Genomic DNA, 21,808 nt, shown 5'->3' with positions numbered 1-21,808 from the left:
ATTCTCTTTCTGTCTATCTGCCTCTCTCTCTCTCAGTCTCTCTCAAATAAATAAATAAATATGTGTTTTAAAAATGACGTGGGAGGGCTGGAGAGATGGCTTAGCGGTTAAGCGCTTGCCTGTGAAGCCTAAGGACCCCGGTTCGAGGCTCGGTTCCCCAGGTCCCAAGTTAGCCAGATGCACAAGGGGGCGCACGCGTCTGGAGTTCGTTTGCAGAGGCTGGAGGCCCTGGCGCGCCCATTCTCTCTCTCTCCCTCTATCTGTCTTTCTCTCTGTGTCTGTCGCTCTCAAATAAATAAATAAATTAAAAAATAAATAAATAAATAAATAAAAATAAAAATGACGTGGGAGCCAGGCATGGTGGCACATGCCTTTAATCCCAACACTTGGGAGGCAGAGGTAAGAGGATTGCCATGAGTTTGAGGCCACCCTGAGATGACATAATGAATTCCAGGTCAGCCTGAGCTACAGTGAGACCCAAGACCCTACCTCGAAAAAACAAAACAAAAAAAAGGCATAGGAGGTAAAATGATCAAAATACATTATGTGTATTATAAAAATTGGCAATAAATAAAAGATATTTTAAAGGATTTTTTAAAACCTTAGCATAATAAATATGTCGTGTTAAATAAAATTTTTAAAAGACCATGACTAGAGTATACTACTAGGGGCCTAGAGAATGCTAGGGATGGCAATCTCTATCCTTCCTTACAGCTTAGACTAAGCCCAGCCAAATGTGCTGTGCTAGTGTCTAGAATGGGCCATCAGGCCCCAGTTTAGAGAGAAGTAGAGCCAGCACTCCATGTGTTCCTGGAGGCCACCATGGTTCCAAACACTATACTTACTGTCTGGTTGTTTGTCTTGAGAACCTTCCAGAAATGCTGCTATTACCATTCCTAGTTCTCAGTTGAAACCATGGACGGCCCAAGAGTTTAAGCATGCAGATAGCTCTTAGTGTTGTCATTTATCAAGCTAGAGCCCAGGCAGCTTGGCCCCAGAATTTCTACTCTGAATTTCACAATGGATCCCTCTAATAAGGCATTTTACTGAATTCAAAAAGGTAGTTTTTCTGTCAGTGCCATCCGCTGCCCCTCCAGGACACAAGCATTTTGTAGCCCTTGAGGAACAAACCTTGACTACCATGACTCGTGGTGACCTTGACAGCAGGATGTTTCCCACTGAGATAATATCTCAAAGGGGGCAACACGCCGAATGTGTCTAAATGAGAAGGTCCATGGAACTGTCAGAGGTTTACAGATGAGGAAAGAAATTGGTAGGAGTACAATGTGATCTGAGGTGCTCCACAGGTGAGGGACAAGGTGCTCTGAAGTGCTCCACAGGTGAGGGACGAGGTGATCTGAGGTGCTCCACAGGTGAGGGACGAGGTGATCTGAGGTGCTCCACAAGTGAGGGACAAGGTGATCTGAGGTGCTCCACAGGTGAGGGACAAGGAGATCCTAGGTGCTTCACAGGAGAGGGACAAGTTGATCTGAGGTGCTCCACAGGTGAGGGACAAGGTGTTAAGCCACTCCACAGGTAAGGGACAAGATACTCTAAGTCATTCCTCAGGTGAGGGACAAGGTGCTTGCTCTGATGTACTCAGTACGAGAGAGGTATGACTAAGTCCTCTGTTCTTCCATGCAATGTTCTAGGGATATGGGGTTGGTGTCATACAGCCTGGTCCTCTGCTGGGTGGCTACCCTCTTGGTGCTGCAGACAGCTACAACAGAGCACCCCAAGTGGAACCAAAATGGCAAAGCTAAAGTGTTTGCTGACCTCAGCGCCCAGGAGCTGAAGGCTGTGCATAGCTTCCTTAGGTCCAAGAAGGAGCTAGAACTGCAACCATCCAGTGTCCTGACTTTAGCCAAGAACTCAGTGTTCCTCATTGAGCTGCTACTACCGAAGAAGCACCATGTGTTGGATTTTCTGAATAAAGGAAAAAGACGTCCTGTTCGGGAAGCACGTGTCATCATCTTCTTTGGAGGAACAAAGCACCCCAATGTCACAGAGTTTGCAGTGGGGCCACTACCATGGCCCTATTACATGAGGACATTGACCCCCAGACCAGGGCATCAGCCATCCTGGGCATCCAGACCCATCTCCACAACAGAGTATGCCCTCCTTTACCATGCCTTGCAAGAGGCCATCAAGCCTCTGCATCAGTTTTTTGAGGACACCACGGGCTTCTCACTCAAAACTTGCAATGGCCAATGCCTGACCTTCACTGATGTGGCCCCCCGGGGCCTGGAGTCCGGCCAGCGCCGCAGCTGGTTTATCATGCAGCGTTATGTGGAAGGTTACTTCCTGCACCCCACGGGGCTGGAAATCCTCCTGGACCACAGGAGCACAGACGTCCGGCTCTGGACAGTGGAGCAGCTCTGGTACAATGGCAAGTTCTACCAGAGCCCAGAGGAGCTGGCTCAGAAGTACGCAAACGGAGACGTGGACGCGGTGGTCCTCGAGGACCCACGGCCCAAGAACACGGAGGACCCGCCGCTCTTCTCCTCCTACAGTCCCCGTGGTGACTTCCCCACGCCCATCAGCGTGGGTGGCCCCCGTCTGGTCCAGCCCCACGGTCCCCGCTACCAGCTGGAGGACAACGTTGTCCACTATGGAGGCTGGAGCTTTGCCTTCCGGCTGCGCTCCTCCTCCGGCCTGCAGATCCTCAACGTGCACTTTGGGGGCGAGCGTATCGCCTATGAGGTCAGCGTGCAAGAGGCTGTGGCCCTGTATGGAGGGCACACCCCTGCAGGCATGCAGACCAAGTATATCGACGTGGGCTGGGGCCTGGGAAGTGTCACTCATGAATTAGCACCTGGCATCGACTGCCCCGACACTGCCACCTTCCTGGATGCCATCCACTACTATGACAGTGACGAGCCCGTCCTCTACCCAAGAGCCCTGTGCCTCTTCGAGATGCCCACGGGGGTGCCCCTTCGGCGACACTTTGACTCTAACTTTAAAGGTGGCTTCAACTTCTATGCGGGGCTCAGGGGACACGTGCTGGTGCTGCGGACGACCTCAACGGTGTACAACTACGACTACATCTGGGACTTCGTCTTCTACCCTAACGGGGTGATGGAAGCCAAGGTGCACGCCACTGGCTACGTCCACGCCACCTTCCACACCCCCGAGGGGCTGCGCCACGGCACTCGCCTGCACACCCACCTGCTCGGCAACCTCCACACTCACCTGGTGCATTACCGCGTCGACCTGGACGTGGCAGGTAGGACACAGGGCCGGGCTCTCTTGGTCTGTACCCCAGTAACTTGCACTTCACAGGAAGTGATGCAGAGACTCCCTGATGTGAGCTCAGCAGTACTGGTTTTGCCTACTTCCACATAAAATGATGCACGAGGTGCCCCTGAAAATCGGAGGCAGAGTTCCCTGGGCTTACCCTGAATGTGGCATGTGCCCTTATCTGGGGCTGACTAGAATGGTATGCATGTGGTAGGGGAGTGAGAAGTGCCCAGAAAGGTAAGAAATGCCGTTGCCTAGAGATTTGAGATGGACTCAGTGCCATCCGGAGGTACTGAGTGCCTCTGGGATACATGACGCTCCCACAGAAGAACGGCATGGGCTGAAGCCTAAGAACACAGGGCCTTCAGGACCTTGAGGTGGGGTCCACCTACTCCGCCCCACATGCCCACGGAACTCTGATGGTCCTCAGGCCTGCAGAAACACACCCGGCCCTTCTCCGAGGTTAAATGCACAGCAAACAAGCCGGGGTGCAGCTCTCCAGACAATTACCTGGGGTCTTGCTGGAACCACTCCAGTGGCCAGGACTGAGCCATGAACTGTCTTCAAGCTCCTCTGGCTTGTGCTTGTCCTAATCCCCTCCCTCTCACCGCTAGCCCAGTGCTGCCCCTCCCCTCACTGCACCCCCACATCAGCTCTTCCAGGGCAGTTGGCCCTGGGCATGTTCTAGGAAGGAAACCCCAAAGGAGAGGGAGGGGCTTCTGTTCCAAGGGTTCCCTCACCCTCCTGCTCCTCATGTTGCGTCCAGGAGCCAAGAACAGCTTCCAGACCCTGAAGATGAAGCTAGACAACATCACCAACCCCTGGAGCCCCGAGCACCACCTGGTGCAGCCTGCGCTCCAGCAGACGCAGTACTCCTGGGAGCGCCAGGCGGCCTTCCGCTATGGACAGACTCTGCCCAGCCACCTGCTCTTTAGCAGCCCCAAGGAGAACCGCTGGGGTCACAAACGCAGCTACCGCCTGCAGATACACTCCATGGTCCAGGAGCTCGTGCTGCCCCTGGGCTGCCAGGAGGAGCGGGCTGTCACCTGGGCCAGGTGAGGAGGCGCAGGGAGTCTGGCAAGGAGGGACAGGGGAGACCCTCAGTGCTTGTGGGCAGCTGCGCTTCTGTCCCCAAGGCCCTGCTCACGTGTGCACCTGGGTGAGCACAGTGTCACTCACTCAGGGAGGGGCTGGAGGGTGCTGGCAGGGTTCCTGGCCCCAAGTTGATGGTGGGCAGTCTTACAGACCTGCAGGAGAGAATGGCTCATTTTGGGAAGCAGCAACTCCCCCGTCGTTGGCTCTCAGAATGTCCTCTGAGAAGGTCTGAGAGGCCACTCCAGTGCCAACAGCCTCCTGGCTTCTTCTCAACCGGGCAGGTACCCCCTAGCAGTGACCAAGTACCGGGAGTCTGAGCAGTGCAGCAGCAGCATCTACAACCAGAATGACCCCTGGAACCCCCCTGTGGTCTTTGAGGAGTTCCTTCGGAACAATGAGAACATTAAAGATGAGGTACTGGCCTATTCCCCCTTCTCACCTCTGATCTTGTCACTTAGACCTCTTGGGTCTGTCCCTGATCTCAGGTGTGTGTCTTGCTGGGTCTAGGGCAAGCTCATAAGTCATGACAGATCTGCACACCTCATAAAAGTGGGGCTGAGGACATTCAAGGTTTTGTAGGCGCATCTAAAAAACCCTCCAAGCCACAGTGACCAATACTGCTGGCCAATGCTCAGAATCACCCTGACATTGATACCTGTGTCTCTCCTACAGGATTTAGTGGCCTGGGTGACAGTGGGGTTCCTGCACATCCCACACTCTGAGGACGTCCCTAACACGGCCACACCTGGGAATTCCGTGGGCTTCTTGCTTCGACCCTTCAACTTCTTCCCAGAGGACCCGTCCCTGGCATCCAGAGACACTGTGATCGTGTGGCCCCAAGACAATGGCCCTAACTACATCCAGAGATGGATTCCTGAGGACAGTGACTGCCTGAAGGCCCCTGCCTTCAGCTACAATGGGACCTACAATCCTGTGTGAGGGACCCAGGGCCCACTCTCGCCAGAGAGCTCCAAAGCATGTCAGCTCTGCTCTCCTTAGGCTAGTTCTTAGAGGCAAGTGGTAGATTTGACATCACATCCACAGATGGTGGTGGCTTGTCCTCTGCACCCAAGTTAGACCTCCATGGCCAGGGCACAGGAAGCCCACTTGCACACTAGATTTTTCTCACGTGGGTTTTTAAATGCCTGTAGCTATCAGCTCCCTCTCAGTAGGTTCTAGGAGAATTCTTCCACCTCAGAGATGGCCATGCTTGATGAAGATCTATGGGGAAATCAAACAAAATTGGCGATGCTTATACCCTAGTGCCTGCCGCTCCAACTGCCAGGGCTTTCCCCTGGAGATCTTTCTATAAACACTGGAAAAGCATGTCTGATGATTCATCACAGTCCTGTAAAAACAAAGTCTGAGAATGACCAACTTTCTGTCCACTGAGGTGAGCAGTGCAGTAAGACAGGGCCGGCCACACAGTGACACTGGGTGATGGGAAGAAGCGGGTAAGTTAGGAAAGTCTGCTCCCTGGTAGTAAAAACCCTGCGGGATATAGTAAATAGGAGGGAAAAAATGACACCCATGTGGTAACTTTTACTGGAGATTTGAACGAACACCTCATCACATCACATACAGTATTGACGACAAACCGAAGTAATGATCCCACCAAAGTCCACTTTGCAAACCAGTGAGTTTATAGGGGTTACTGACAGAGCATGGGTGAAGAGTTACATGCCAGATGAGTGCATGGGTCACTCTCATAGCTCCATGGTCAGCACAGACACTGACTGCAATCCTGCATGGCCTGGAAGCCTCGGGGATCATGGGCTAGCCCTCCCATCACCAGCAATTGAGTAGCCCAGGAAGGAAAGAGACCCTGTGAGCTTTTGTGAAGGGTCTCCTGGATGTTTACATAGCACTGGGGAGGGGTCTCGTGGATGTTTACATAGCACTGGGGGAGGGTCTCATAGATGTTTACATATCACTGGGGAGGGGTCTTGTGGATGTTTACATATCACTGGGGAGGGGGTCTCATGTATGTTTACATAACACTGGGGAGGGGTCTCGTGGATGTTTACATAACACTGGGGAAGGGTCTCATATATGTTTACATAACACTGGAAGGGTTTCATGGATGTTTACATAGCACTGGGGAGGGGTCTCGTGGATGTTTACATAACACTGTGGAGGGTCTTGTGGATGTTTACATAACACTGTGGAGGGTCTCATGGATGTTTACATAGCACTGGGGAGGGGTCTCATGGATGTTTACATAACACTGGGGAAGGGTCTCATATATGTTTACATAACACTGGAAAGGTTTCATGGATGTTTACATAGCACTGGGGAGGGGTCTCGTGGATGTTTACATAACACTGTGGAGGGTCTCGTGGATGTTTACATAACACTGTGGAGGGTCTCGTGGATGTTTACATAACACTGTGGATGGGTCTCGTGGATGTTTACATAACACTGTGGAGGGTCTCGTGGATGTTTACATAACACTGTGGATGGGTCTCGTGGATGTTTACATAGCACTGTGGAGGTGTCTCGTGGATGTTTACATAACACTGTGGAGGGTCTCGTGGATGTTTACATAGCACTGTGGATGGGTCTCGTGGATGTTTACATAGCACTGGGGAGGGTCTCGTGGATGGATGTTTACATAACACTGTGGAGGGTCTCGTGGATGTTTACATAGCACTGTGGATGGGTCTCGTGGATGTTTACATAGCACTGTGGATGGGTCTCGTGGATGTTTACATAGCATTGGGGAGGGGTCTCGTGGATGTTTACATAACACTGTGGAGGGTCTCATGGATGTTTACATAGCACTGGGGAGGGGTCTCGTGGATGTTTACATAACACTGTGGAGGGTCTCGTGGATGTTTACATAGCACTGGGGAGGGGTCTCGTGGATGTTTACATAACACTGTGGAGGGTCTCGTGGATGTTTACATAACACTGTGGAGGGTCTCATGGATGTTTACATAGCACTGGGGAGGGGTCTCGTGGATGTTTACATAACACTGTGGATGGGTGTCGTGGATGTTTACATAACACTGGGGAGGGGTCTCGTGGATGCTTACATAGCACTGTGGATGGGTCTCATGGATGTTTACATAGCACTGGGGAAGGGTCTCATGGATGTTTACATAGCACTGTGGATGGGTCTCATGGATGTTTACATAACACTGGGGAGGGGGGTCTCATAGATGTTTACATAGCACTGGAGAGGTTTCTCGGGGATGTTTACATATCACTGGGGAGGAGGTCTTGTGGATGTTTACATAACACTAGGGAGGGGGTCTTGTGGATGTTTACATAGCACTGGGGAAGGGTCTCATAGATGTTTATATAACACTGGGGGGGGTGTCTTCTGGATGCTGACACAGCACTGGGGAGGGGCCTTATGGATCTAGCTTCCTGAGTCCTGTGAGTTTCTCATGTGTTTTAATGGGCCTCCTTTTGGGAGAGTATGCTTCCATTCAGAGAGAAACCTTTGTGTAAGAAAGGCAGGGACTCTAGATCCATGTTTCCAGGAATAGAAGGTAGAAGCTATGTAGATGTCGTCAAGGAGCTATAAAAGACAGCAAATAGACCCTCCCTCCTGCCCCCCTTAGCAGAGATCCCCTGATTGGCTCCAGGGATGCGGACAAGTGGCCCCAGGCGTGTGGCCCTTGTTCATAGCAACCTGAGGAACTGGGGAGACTGGGGGGGTTTCCTACAACAGAAAAGCAAACAGTCGGAGACCCCCAAGTGTTCCTCCCAACATTATGACTCCTGCACTGCCCAGAGCTGTCACCCATAGCAAGTCCCAGAACCAGGGCCATAGTCCAGGAGTCAGGAGCAGGCCAGACAGTCCGGAAAGCCAAAGGCTGCATGAAAACCAATTGCAAGCTTCCCTTCCTCGGTGAAGACTGAAACGAGGGCTTTCACTGGGCTCAGCTCAACATGGTGAGGGAGCTCAGAAGACACAAGAGTGAACCAGTGGTTCCTTGTAGACACATGTGTATCAGAGAAAGAAAAAGCAAACACAGAAGAGAGACTTGCTAACCCAACAGTGTGAGGATAATTTGCTATCTGAGAGCCACCCCTTAATTCACTTGTCTGAGCATTCTGTGGGAGCTCCACGATACTTGCTAAGCGGGAGTCGGGGGTCTGCAGAGCAGAGCACACAGCCTTCCGACGGGACGCCAAACAAGCTGGCACAGAAGAGGCCAGAGCAAGACATCAAAGAGCAGTGCCTGGCCTGCATGGGCAAGAGAAAGGAAGACACAGGAGGAGGACAGCAGGGATGGGCAAGAGCACCGAGCAAGTGACAAGACAGAAGGTAGCCCAAGCCCCGAGAAGGGAGGACATGGCTGTGGGATACAGACAAACTTTCCATCTGCAGCAGGGAGAGCCAGCGGCTGCCAAGGTTCCATTGCTCACTGTGATCCTGCCGCCATTGTGTTGCTCCTCGCTGACATCAGAACAGAGATTCTGCCTCTCTCTTCTGCTCCCTGCATCGCTTTCCTCCTGGATGAGCAGAAAGGTAGTTGTGGATAAGAGATTCAGAGCACATCAAACAATGAAATATTCGTGTGGCAAAGGGGAGAAGGGCTGCCTGCTGTAGGAGTCCAGCCCGGCCTTCTGGAATAGATAGTAAAGATCAGTGGCTGGCAGAGGTTGACATGCAGGGAGTGAAGGGTTATTAGGACACTGAGGACACTCTGTGGCAAGTGATGATCGATGGGCTCAGGGTGGTAATGCTGCGTTCTTGTGGCTCAACAGTTGTAGTATGTAGAACAAGCTGCTGGATGCTGAGAGAGGGAAAGGCTGGGAGCAGAGCAAGTATGCAGTGACACTCTGTTTCTTCCATTTCATTTCAACATGAATCTGAAACCCCTGCTTAAAATGAAGTCTAGGTGGCGTAAGCATCTGGAGTTCAATTGCAGTGGCTGAGGCCCTGGCACGCCAATTCTGTCTGTTTGTGTCTCTGTCTCACTTGTTCTAAAATAAATTTTTTTAAAAATTTAAAAAGTAAAATGAAATCTAGGCAATTGAACTCAGATTCTTGCTGTTGAGCCTGCCTGCTTCTCTGAGCTCTGATTCAGAAGGCATAATTTTTTCCATTTTAAATTTTTATTATTATTATCAAGATGTTTCATATGGATGCATCATGTGTTGGTGCCCTCTTTTCCTTCATCCCTGTCCCCATTCCGTTGGGGCAGGCTGAAATCCTAAAAACATTTACCCTGACACTTTGGGGCTTTTTCACCATTTTTTAATAAGTCACTTTTGCATTTGATTTTCTAAAAAACGAAGTCTGGGGGCTGAGAAAGCGGTTGTTGGTTAAGAGCTCACACCACAAGTGCAAGTACACAACTTTGGCCGAAGAACCCACACTTGACAAGAAGTTGGGCATCATGCTCATGATCCAGAATTAATATTGTGAAAATGACTGTCCTTTCAGAAGCAATCTACAGAGTCATGGGATCCCCATCAAAAATCCAGTGCCATTATTCACAGAAATAGAAAAGACAATCTTTTTTTAAAATATTTTTTTTAATTTATTGGAGTCAGAGAGAGCGGGGGGGGGGGGAGAGAGAGAATGGAGAGCCAGGGCCTGTAGCCATTGCAAATGAACTCCAGATGTATGTGCCACCTTGTGCATCTGGTTTACATGGGACCTAGGGAATCGAACCTAGATCCTTAGGCTTTGCATGCAAGGGCCTGAACTGCTAAGCCATCTCTCCAGCACCAGAAAAAACAATCTTAAAATTCATATGGAAGGGGCTGGAGAGATGGCTTAGTGTTTAAGGTGCTTGCCTATAAAGCCTAACAACCTGGGTTCAATTCCCCAGTGTTGTAAGCACTCTCAAAGATGATTGGTTGAGAGGATTCCGCCCACGAAGGTCAATAATACTCAGACACTGGTGTACTCGCAAAGGAGTTTACTGGGATGAAAGTCACACACAAGCAAGTCCAAACTATCACAACTAATATTATAGCTAATATAATATATATCCAAATTATATTCATCACTACTAACACAAGAATATTTCTAACGAGTCTAACATGTATACAACCTGATATTGTGAGACTTGGGACGCAGTATCGCGAGACTCGGTCTCAACGCAAGACTCGGTCTGCGAGATTTCTGACGTTTTACAACCTGGTGGCGCGGGTCCGTGCTCCGACTTTTCTCTTGGTTTGCGGTGTTTCAAGGCGCGTCTCGGTCGTTCGGACAGCGTGTCGGGCAGATGAATTCGGATCAGTGATGCGTCTCACGGAGGTCTCAGTCCGGACTGCTGAGCAGCCGTTCAGTCAGTCATAGTGTCGGGAGGACTGGGACAACGGCTGCTGAGCAGCTGGGGTTTTTGTATTTTCCACTACTTATCTAGGGTTCCACACACACCTTCTGCTAATCTCTTACTATGTCATTGTACTCTTAGTTTTTTGCTTACAAAGTTTGACTTTGCATTTTTACTCTCACACACAAAGAAAAACAAACTTATTTATCTAAACTGTCCCTGGACCATATGCTGGTCCTTACATGCTCATAACACCCAGTACCCATGTAAAGCCAGAAAAGTGATGCATGTGTCTGGAGATTGTTTGCAGTGGATAGAGGCCCTGGCATGCTCATATTCATTCATTCATTCATTCTCTTTTTTCCCCCACTTGCAAATAAATAAGTAAATAATGTTTTTTAAAAAAATTCATATGGAAGCATCCTGGATAGTTTAAAGTAATCCTGAGAAAAAAGAATAATGATGAAGGTGTCACCGTACCTTATTTTAAGTTATGCTATGGAGCCATGATAATTAAAACAGTTTAGTACTGGCACAAAAAACAGACAGATCAATGGAATAGAACTGAGGGCTCAGATATAATCCCACATGGATATAACCATCTCATTTTTGTCAAAGATACCAAAAATATACACCGAGAGGGCTTAGTGGTTAAGGCATTTGCCTGCAAACCAAAGGACCCATGTTTGATTCCCCAGTTCCCACGTTAGCCAAATGCACAAGGGGGTGCACGCATCTGGAGTTCATTTGCAGTGGCTGGAGACCCTGGCGAAGTCATTCCTCCCTTCTTCCCTCCCTCTCTCTCCTCCCCTCCCTCTTTCTCTGCTAAATAAATAAATAGATATTTTAAAATATATACATACACAGAGAGTAAAGATAGCCTCTTCAAGAAATGGCGTAGGGAAATTGGCTATCAACGTGTAAAAGAATGAAACGAGATCTGTGTCCATGACTGTCGGGAGCCATTTTGGCTGGACTTGTATCCATAGCCCTGGGCTTCTGGCCGCAGGACATTAGCAAAACTATAGCAGCTTTCCTGCAAGTAAGATTGTGTACCTACAGTGTCAGGAAGCCGTCTGGCAGCTAGACATTAGCAAAACTATAGCAGCCTACCTGTAAGCAAGATTAGGTATCCTCAGCCATTTGGCTGGTCCTTTGTACTGAGAAATGATTGAAATGCAAAAACTCTGTAACAGGAAGGTTTTTTGATAGGAACTTGTAAAGCTCATAAAATCTTTGTCTATGGAAAAACTGGTTGTAAAAAGATATAAAAAGGAATGCTGTGAAATAAACCATGTCTTCAGTCCTGGCTTCATCCCTGGACTGGAGTCCATGCTTTCACTCTTTCTTCTGTCTTTCCTTAATCCTCACTCCCCATCAGGCTCGAACCCTTTCAGCCGGCAGGCTCCAGCACCTGACCCTGCACAAAAATCAGTTCCAAATGAATCAGAGACCTAGAACTCTGGAAGCACCAGAGGAAAAGGTAAGGAACATGGTAAGAGGCAGACATAGGTGATGGGTTTCTGATTTAAGGCTCAAATCACTCAAGAAGTAAGGCCAATGGTTAACAAATGGGACATTTTGAAATTGAAATGCTCCCGTTCAGCAAAACAGTTAATTGAGGGACGAGACTACCAACAGAATGGGAGAAAGTCCTAATACCCGGAATATGCAAAGAAGTCACAAAACGTAACCATGAAACAACACAATCTAAATGTGGACTAAGGAATTAAACAGAGCTCAAAAGAAGGAATACAAATGGCCAAATATACAGATATTTTTGAAAGTGTTAAACATCTTTTAGCCATCAGAAAACACAAATTAGACCTACCTTGAGATCCCATCTCTCCCCCAGATAGAATGGTGATCGTCAGGAAGACAAATGATAATACTGGAGAGGTGTGGAGAAAGGTGGGCACTTGGTCACTGTTGATGGACTGTAAACTGGTCCAGCCACTGTGGAGATTTGATGCAGAGGATTCTCACAAAACTAAATACAGAGCTACCATGTGACCCAGCTATCCCACTCCACGAGCATACACCCAAAGGCCTGGGGATCCTACCACGGAGACATTTGCTCCTCTGTGCTTAATCCTGCACCCTCACGGTAGAAAGGAAGTGAAATCAGCATAGATGCCCACCAATAGATGACAGGATAATGAAAATGTGGCACATAGACACAGTGCAATTTCATTTCACCGTAAAGAAAAGTGAAAGTATGAAATCTGCAGAAAAAGAGATGGAATTAGAAAATATACTGTGAAGTACTTCTGACTCAAAAAGAAAAATGTTGCATGTGCCAGTTGCTATTTTTTTTCTTTTCTTTCTTTCTTTCTTTTTTTTTTTTTTTTTTTTGAGGTAGGGTCTCACTCTGGCCCAGGCTGCCCTGGAATTCACTATGTGGTCTCAGGGTGGCCTCAAACTCACAGCGATCCTCTTACCTCTGCCTCCTGAGTGCTGGGATTAAAGGCATGCACCACCACACCTGGCCAGTTGCTATTTTTTTTAATATTTTTTATTTATTCATTTGAGAGAGGAAGAAAGAGGTGGAGACAGCCTCCAGCCACTGCAAACGAACTCCAGATGCATGTGCCGCCTTGTACATCTGGCTTACATGGGTACTGGGGAATCAAACCTGGGTCCGTAGACTTCGTAGGCAAGTGCCTTAACCACTAAGCCATCTCTCTGGGCCACAGCTTCTAATTTTTAGTATGTCATTTATTTATGTGGGAATGAGTGTGTGGAAGGCTGAAGACTAGAAAGAGCTCAGGAGAGGAGAATAAAGGGGCTGTGGTGAGGGGGAGGTAGAGCGATAGCATGGCCAAGCAGTCTACAGCGTTGGATAAAGGGGCAATGGAGATTGAACTCATGTGATGCATGAGTGTGGGGTGTACTGTGGGTGGACTCTAGTGGAGGGGAGGAAGATGGAGGAGAGGGCTGGGGAAGGGTCAATAAAAACCAATCATGTGGGCTGGAGAGGTGGCTTAGCAGTTAAGGTGTCTGCCTGCAAAGCCAAAGGACCCAGGTTCAATTCCCCAGGACCCACACAAGCCAGATGCACAAGGGGGCACATGTGTCTGGAGCGTGTTTGCAGTGGCTGGAGGCCCTGGTGCTCCCATTCTCTCCCTCTCTGCCTCTTTCTCTCTCTCAAATAAATAAATAAAATCTATTTTTAAAAAACTAATCATGTACATAAAAATAAAACTGATACTTAATAAACTAACAATATTTTTAAATGTTTGAATAGGGGAAAGCGGTATGAGTGAACAAAGTTAGCCGGGAAGCCATGGGCTATTATTGAATGAAAATCCCAGTGCGGGGCTTGGGCTGCCTCCCTGTGAACTTTTAGTCAAGGAGGCCTCTGAGGCCTTCAATGCAATATAGCTTACTGCCAGTGCTGTTGATGGTTGGCCACCAGAGCTGGAAAGTAAGAACCTATTGCTGAAAACAGCACACTCTTGCCCAACTATTTCAGGCTACTTGGTCAGCTCCAAGTCAATGAAAGACCCTTCTCAACAAAAGAAAAAAAGGGCTGGAGAGGTGGCTTAGCGGTTAAGCGCTTGCCTGTGAAGCCTAAGGACCCCGGTTCGAGGCTCAGTTCCCCAGGTCCCACGTTAGCCAGATGCACAAGGGGGCGCACGTGTCTGGAGTTCGTTTGCAGAGGCTGGAAGCCCTGGTGCGCCCATTCTCTCTCTCCCTCTATCTGTCTTTCTCTCTGTATGTGTCACTCTCAAATAAATAAATAAATTTTTAAAAAAAGATTAAAAAAAAAAAGTTGTTTAAAAAAAAAATTGCCACCACAAAGCCTCCAGTCTGTCCTGCGTTCCCTATCAGGAGCTTTCTGTAATCTCTCCCTGCTCTGGTGTGATCCTGATCTGCCCTCAGGTGCCTCCAACCTCTGACCCACAGCACTCGGCCCCTCCTGGTCCTGCCGGCAGCACCCAGGACCAGAACCATGCTCTTCTTAGATCAGTACCTCAATGACGAACTCACTGAGATCAGTGTTGCAGGCCCTGAGAAGTGTCCTCATGTGTCATCAATGAGGAGCTGTTTCGTCCAAGGTCCCGTGGTCCTCTATGTGCGCTTTGCCAGCAGGTCAGAGGGACTCACAGTTGCCGCAGGATGAAGCAAGGGAGGAAGGCCTGCAGGAGAGAGCGACAGACCCTGTCCCCTCCATTCCCTGATGGTGACCCAGGATGTCAGGTCCTAGTTGAGGACATCCCACACTTGAGCAGTGTGTATGGAGGGATAGTGGGGGACAGCTGAGTTCTACTGAGAACTGTGGAATAAGAGACTGGAGCCTGTGAAGCCTTTCCCAGTCCCTGGACCCCCCTTCTTCACTCCTTCCCAGATATGGTGGAGTTACCTGGGCCTTCCACAGCAGTTTGTGATACATTTGGGGGATGGAAGGAACCTGTCACATATCAGGAGTAAGGGAAAAAAGAACAAGAGAGAGAGAACATTGCCCGAGGAATTACATCTGAAGCTATCCTCTGACCTCCATGCCGTACACGCATACAACCACACGTGCACACACACACTCACATAAGAGCCCAAAATGAAGAAATGAGGTATAGTTTTAATATAAAGAGGACTGGCCAAATAAATAAATAAATAAACATTAAAACAAGACCTCGGCTCATGTGCATATGCTGGTCTGGGCTCACTGAGAAGCCCTGGTCTCACACCCTCCCGTCTGGCTCAGGCTCCGAAGTATAGAGCCAAGTGTGTCTCTGAGAGTCTCACCAGCCTCAGAGGGGCAAGACAGGACCCCCCGGGGAGAATCCCCAGGGAGGACCATGGTCATGGGGCCAAACAGTACAAGAGTCCCCAGGAGTGAGGCTGGGAGAGGCAAGGATTGCTCAGAGCAGCCTTGACTGTGAACACCAGGACCAAGACACACTGGGAAGAAGAGCCGAGTGCCTGACAGCTCAGCAGCTCTCCGTGGAAGCAGCAGGCCCTGCACCCTGCTCTCACAGAGCCCAAGGAACCCTCCTTCCCTATGCAGATTGAACATCCACTGAGGAGGTAAGGGGAGAATAAGTGGGTAGGGAACGAATTTGGTCCCAGGTGCAAGAAAAAAAATGGTCCTTGGGCTGGGAGAGATGGCTTAGTGGTTAAGGCTCTTGTCTGCAAAGCCAAAGGACCCAGGTTCAATTTTCCAAGACCCACGTAAGCCAGATGCACAAGGTGGCGCACGTGTCTGCAGTTCATTTATAGTGTCTGGAAGCACTGGTGCTTTCTCTCTCTCTCTCTCTTTGTTTCTCTCTCTCTCCCCTTCTCTCTCTCTTTCTCTCTCTCTCTCTCTTCCCCTCTACAAATAAATAAAAATAAAATAACTCTTCCTTGGTGGGGTAGTGTTTCAGCCACGTTAGAGCAGAGGGACAGGATATAAATGGTGTAAAGGACCCAAGTGGGAAAGTTTTTTTCTGACAGGAAAATTCTACCAGGAAAATTAGGCATCTTGTGAGCAGAGAGGTTGTGTTCCTACCACTTGTGTCTGGGATATGTGACACTTGAAACATATTCTCTGGGCTGGAACAATGGAGCTTGCTTGCAAAGTCTGACAGGTTAGGTTTTATTCCCCTGGGTACCCACATAAGCCAGATGTACAAAGTGGCACATGTGTCTGGAGTTTGTTTGCTGCAGTGGCAGGAGGCCCTGGCGCGCCCATCCACCCCCTTCTCCTTTAGTCTACATCTCTCTCTTAAATAAATAACTGATGTTTTTTTGAAAGAGAGAAACGGTTTTCAAACAAACACCTGAAGCATTGACCATGCTCAGATTCTCTGGCTCAGCTCCTCCAACATGCCCCTGATGAGTTTTGCTTAATTCCTATCACGTAAGTGAGTTTTCAGGTGAAGTTCGTATCGCCTTGCCTGCCGTCAGTGAGGGAGCCCACCACACAGACCCCTGAGCCCCCTCCGTGCATCTCTCTACAGAGGAGAAAGAAGTTTCTCCAGATGTCTCCTGGATTTCAATCTGGGGAGCAAAAAGCCATGAACTATTAACACAAAGGCCTTGTGGCATCCTTCCATCCCCTCAGGCTCTGGACCTAGGCCCTTGTGTTGGACTGAGGAGCACAGTTAAAGGCCCAGGGCAAGCCCAAGCTCTGCGGGAGCCTTCCAACATCAATGATGGGCAAGGGAGTAACTCTGCATTAGAGTTGCGGGCGGGGCAGGCCAGCTTCCCACCAGAGCCCTGCAGCAAGTCTGCAGTCTGGTGAAACCAGGGCTGGTGACAGTGACTTTGGCATATTAGTCAAGATCCAGGGTCTTCCAGGGACTCTGCACATAGCAGGGCCCAGCTGACAGCCCCCACTCAGATGGAAGGGAGGACACGGTGGCAGCTATCTCGGACCTCCAGCCTCCCAAAGCCTCTGCCATGAATGCTTACGTAGTGGATCTGCTTTTACAGTAGCTTGGGGATGGGGCTCAGAGTGCCCCCCCCCTTCTAAAGGAGATCTGAAAGCACGCCTCCCAGTCACCACATGGGAGGTTACCCAGGGTGGGTCCTCTGTGCTCAGGAGGCCTCCACCAGGGGGCAAGGAGGAGTGGGCAGTGCTGTCCCCATTCCCTCTTCACAATCTGGACTCAGCCCAGCCGGTGAGGGGTCCAGATGATAGAACTGGGTTCACTTTGGGAATAAACATAACCAATTTTCCCTGAGTTTCTAGAAGTCTGGCCTGGTTCCAAACACTTCGTATTTACTCTCTTGTCAGTTCCTCTCAAAAACATTAGGGACGTGCTGCTGTCAATCACTCCCAGTTCACACTTCAGACAGTGGAGACCCTGAATGTTTAACCAACATGACCCAGGTCCTTAGTGTCACCATGTACCATGACTAGAACCCAGGCTGCTTACCCAAGAGCCCGCCCTTTGAACATGCAATGTCAAAAGCTGTCCTCTTAAAAGATAATTTGTCGCACACAAAAGGTAATTTTGCAGACAGTCCAACCCTCGGTCAATTACACCAGTATTTTGCAATCCTCAAGGACCAAGACGTGGTATACTGTGACTCAGTGGTGCAGAATGTTGCCCCACTGAGATAACATGCAAGACAGACCAAACTTGGAACTACATCTAGATAAGGCAGACTATAAAAGGTGGGTACACAGACAAGCGCCTAGATGGGCTAGGGGGTGGGAAAGGAAGGGAAGCTCAGGCCTTTGGAAACCAGCAAGACAAGGGACGAGGTGCTCTGAGACCCTCCTTAGGTGAGGGAATAACTAAGTCATTGGCTCCACTGTGTTCCACAGCCTTAGAGATGGCACAACAGAGCCTGGCACCAGGCTGGGTGGCTGCCCTCTTGGTGCTGCAGATGGCCGCCACAGAGCAGCCAGGCTGGACTCAAAATGGCAAGTCCCAGGTGTTCAGGGACCTGAGTGCCCAGGAGCTGAAGGTGGTACACGACTTTGTGATATCCAGGAAGGACTTACAGCTTCAGCCCTCCAAGACGATGACTTTGGCCAAGAACTCCGTGTTTCTCATTGAGTTGCTGCTGCCCAAGAAGAGACATGTCTTGAGTTACTTGGATAAAGGAAAAGTACGTCCTGTCCGAGAAGCCCGCGTCGTCATCTTCTTTGGTGCCCAGGAACACCCCAATATTACAGAGTTTGCTGTCGGACCCGTGCCATGGCCAATCTACATGAGACAACTGGCAGTTAGTTTAGACCACCATCCGTCCTGGGAATCCAGACCCATTTCTGCAACAGAGTATGCCCTCCTTCACAACACCCTGCGGGAGGCCACCAAGCCCCTGCATCAGTTTTTCCTGGATACCACGGGTTTCTCACTCCGGGACTGTTACCATCAATGCCTGACCTTCACCGATGTGGCCCCCCGGGGCCTGGAGTCCGGCCAGCGCCGCAGCTGGTTTATCATGCAGCGTTATGTGGAAGGTTACTTCCTGCACCCCACGGGGCTGGAAATCCTCCTGGACCACAGGAGCACAGACGTCCGGCTCTGGACAGTGGAGCAGCTCTGGTACAATGGCAAGTTCTACCAGAGCCCAGAGGAGCTGGCTCAGAAGTACGCAAACGGAGACGTGGACGCGGTGGTCCTCGAGGACCCACGGCCCAAGAACACGGAGGACCCGCCGCTCTTCTCCTCCTACAGTCCCCGTGGTGACTTCCCCACGCCCATCAGCGTGGGTGGCCCCCGTCTGGTCCAGCCCCACGGTCCCCGCTACCAGCTGGAGGACAACGTTGTCCACTATGGAGGCTGGAGCTTTGCCTTCCGGCTGCGCTCCTCCTCCGGCCTGCAGATCCTCAACGTGCACTTTGGGGGCGAGCGTATCGCCTATGAGGTCAGCGTGCAAGAGGCTGTGGCCCTGTATGGAGGGCACACCCCTGCAGGCATGCAGACCAAGTATATCGACGTGGGCTGGGGCCTGGGAAGTGTCACTCATGAATTAGCACCTGGCATCGACTGCCCCGACACTGCCACCTTCCTGGATGCCATCCACTACTATGACAGTGACGAGCCCGTCCTCTACCCAAGAGCCCTGTGCCTCTTCGAGATGCCCACAGGGGTGCCCCTTCGGCGACACTTTGACTCTAACTTTAAAGGTGGCTTCAACTTCTATGCGGGGCTCAGGGGACACGTGCTGGTGCTGCGGACGACCTCGACGGTGTACAACTACGACTACATCTGGGACTTCGTCTTCTACCCTAACGGGGTGATGGAAGCCAAGGTGCACGCCACTGGCTACGTCCACGCCACCTTCCACACCCCCGAGGGGCTGCGCCACGGCACTCGCCTGCACACCCACCTGCTCGGCAACCTCCACACTCACCTGGTGCATTACCGCGTCGACCTGGACGTGGCAGGTAGGACACAGGGCCGGGCTCTCTTGGTCTGTACCCCAGTAACTTGCACTTCACAGGAAGTGATGCAGAGACTCCCTGATGTGAGCTCAGCAGTACTGGTTTTGCCTACTTCCACATAAAATGATGCACGAGGTGCCCCTGAAAATCGGAGGCAGAGTTCCCTGGGCTTACCCTGAATGTGGCATGTGCCCTTATCTGGGGCTGACTAGAATGGTATGCATGTGGTAGGGGAGTGAGAAGTGCCCAGAAAGGTAAGAAATGCCGTTGCCTAGAGATTTGAGATGGACTCAGTGCCATCCGGAGGTACTGAGTGCCTCTGGGATACATGACGCTCCCACAGAAGAACGGCATGGGCTGAAGCCTAAGAACACAGGGCCTTCAGGACCTTGAGGTGGGGTCCACCTACTCCGCCCCACATGCCCACGGAACTCTGATGGTCCTCAGGCCTGCAGAAACACACCCGGCCCTTCTCCGAGGTTAAATGCACAGCAAACAAGCCGGGGTGCAGCTCTCCAGACAATTACCTGGGGTCTTGCTGGAACCACTCCAGTGGCCAGGACTGAGCCATGAACTGTCTTCAAGCTCCTCTGGCTTGTGCTTGTCCTAATCCCCTCCCTCTCACCGCTAGCCCAGTGCTGCCCCTCCCCTCACTGCACCCCCACATCAGCTCTTCCAGGGCAGTTGGCCCTGGGCATGTTCTAGGAAGGAAACCCCAAAGGAGAGGGAGGGGCTTCTGTTCCAAGGGTTCCCTCACCCTCCTGCTCCTCATGTTGCGTCCAGGAGCCAAGAACAGCTTCCAGACCCTGAAGATGAAGCTAGACAACATCACCAACCCCTGGAGCCCCGAGCACCACCTGGTGCAGCCTGCGCTCCAGCAGACGCAGTACTCCTGGGAGCGCCAGGCGGCCTTCCGCTATGGACAGACTCTGCCCAGCCACCTGCTCTTTAGCAGCCCCAAGGAGAACCGCTGGGGTCACAAACGCAGCTACCGCCTGCAGATACACTCCATGGTCCAGGAGCTCGTGCTGCCCCTGGGCTGCCAGGAGGAGCGGGCTGTCACCTGGGCCAGGTGAGGAGGCGCAGGGAGTCTGGCAAGGAGGGACAGGGGAGACCCTCAGTGCTTGTGGGCAGCTGCGCTTCTGTCCCCAAGGCCCTGCTCACGTGTGCACCTGGGTGAGCACAGTGTCACTCACTCAGGGAGGGGCTGGAGGGTGCTGGCAGGGTTCCTGGCCCCAAGTTGATGGTGGGCAGTCTTACAGACCTGCAGGAGAGAATGGCTCATTTTGGGAAGCAGCAACTCCCCCGTCGTTGGCTCTCAGAATGTCCTCTGAGAAGGACTGAGAGGCCACTCCAGTGCCAACAGCCTCCTGGCTTCTTCTCAACCGGGCAGGTACCCCCTGGCAGTGACCAAGCACCGAGGTTCTGAGAGTCGCAGCAGCAGCATCTACAACCAGAATGACTCCTGGAACCCCCCTGTGGTCTTTGAGGAGTTCCTTCAGAACAATGAGAGCATTAAAGATGAGGTACTGGCCCGGTCTCCCTGCCCAACTCTGACCCTACCACTAGCCTCCCTGTTTGTCTCAGGTATGTCACTTGCTGGGTGTAGGGCAAGCTCATAAGTCATGACAGATCTGCCCACTACTTTGATGTGGGGCTGAGGCCTCTCATGAAGTCTGTAGGCGCATCTCAAAATCCCCAAGTCCCAGTGGCCTCAACTGGCCAATACTCAGAATAGCCCTAACATTGACACCTGTGTCTGTCCTGCAGGATTTGGTGGCCTGGGTGACTGTGGGCTTCCAGCACATCCCACACTCTGAGGACATCCCCAACATGGCCACACCTGGGAATTCCGTGGGCTTCTTGCTTCGACCCTTCAACTTCTTCCCAGAGGACCCATCCTTGGCATCCAGAGACACTGTGATCGTGTGGCCCCAAAACAATGGTCCTAACTACGTCCAGAGATGGATTCCTGAGGACAGTGACTGTGTGATGCCCCCTCCTTTCAGCTACAATGGAACCTACAACCCTGTGTGAGGGGCCCAGCTCCTCTCCTGTGGGGTAGCCCTAGAGCCCATTAGAGTCTATGATATGTCCTTCAGGTCCCACTTCCATGTGCTATTTCACAGAGTAGCTAAGGTAGCTCCATCTTGTCCTGACCTGGCCCTTACTCCACTGTGTGAGTGAACATCACCCCAGGCAGCCATGGTCACATGGGCAGCACAATCAGGACTCTCTGTGAGTCTAGCCGTGGGTCAGAGGTATAACCAAAATGACTCGAGCACATGTGAACAAAACTGCAGATGTATGATCTAAACAATTGTGACAAAGGCATTAATATCGTTGTTGTTTTTGTGGGTTTTGCCTTTAAAAATGCTGTGCCCTTGAGTTTCTGGAC

The 21,808-nt window shown here is 50.8% G+C and overlaps 2 protein-coding genes across 2 annotated transcripts; both read left to right on the top strand.

Annotated features, from left to right (window-relative positions):
- Positions 1–1,638: 1,638 nt before the first annotated feature.
- Positions 1,639–5,274, top strand: LOC101597358 (amiloride-sensitive amine oxidase [copper-containing]). The gene is made up of 4 exons (XM_004669594.2): positions 1,639–3,226; positions 4,007–4,295; positions 4,617–4,749; positions 5,008–5,274. The coding sequence occupies exons 1-4, from the start codon at positions 1,639–1,641 to the stop codon at positions 5,272–5,274; spliced, it is 2,277 nt and encodes a 758-aa protein (XP_004669651.1).
- Positions 5,275–17,834: 12,560 nt separating this feature from the next.
- On the top strand, positions 17,835–21,447 carry LOC101597074 (amiloride-sensitive amine oxidase [copper-containing]-like). Its single transcript, XM_004669593.3, has 4 exons — positions 17,835–19,413; positions 20,194–20,482; positions 20,804–20,936; positions 21,181–21,447. Exons 1-4 carry the CDS (start codon positions 17,850–17,852, stop codon positions 21,445–21,447), a joined length of 2,253 nt encoding a protein of 750 aa, XP_004669650.1. The 5' UTR covers positions 17,835–17,849.
- Positions 21,448–21,808: the final 361 nt, after the last annotated feature.

This window comes from Jaculus jaculus, chromosome 10 (assembly GCF_020740685.1).
Source record: "Jaculus jaculus isolate mJacJac1 chromosome 10, mJacJac1.mat.Y.cur, whole genome shotgun sequence".
NCBI classification, from domain to species: Eukaryota; Metazoa; Chordata; class Mammalia; order Rodentia; family Dipodidae; genus Jaculus; species Jaculus jaculus.
This window is presented reverse-complemented; position numbering and strand designations above follow the sequence as displayed.

Coding starts and splice junctions, on each gene's coding strand:
- LOC101597358 (XM_004669594.2), top strand. CDS start 1,639: ATGCAATGTTCTAGGGATATGGGGTTGGTGTCATACAGCCTGGTCCTC. Junction 3,227..4,006: donor CGTCGACCTGGACGTGGCAG/GTAGGACACAGG, acceptor TGTTGCGTCCAG/GAGCCAAGAACAGCTTCCAG. Junction 4,750..5,007: donor ATGAGAACATTAAAGATGAG/GTACTGGCCTAT, acceptor TCTCTCCTACAG/GATTTAGTGGCCTGGGTGAC.
- LOC101597074 (XM_004669593.3), top strand. CDS start 17,850: ATGGCACAACAGAGCCTGGCACCAGGCTGGGTGGCTGCCCTCTTGGTG. Junction 19,414..20,193: donor CGTCGACCTGGACGTGGCAG/GTAGGACACAGG, acceptor TGTTGCGTCCAG/GAGCCAAGAACAGCTTCCAG. Junction 20,483..20,803: donor CGGGCTGTCACCTGGGCCAG/GTGAGGAGGCGC, acceptor TCAACCGGGCAG/GTACCCCCTGGCAGTGACCA.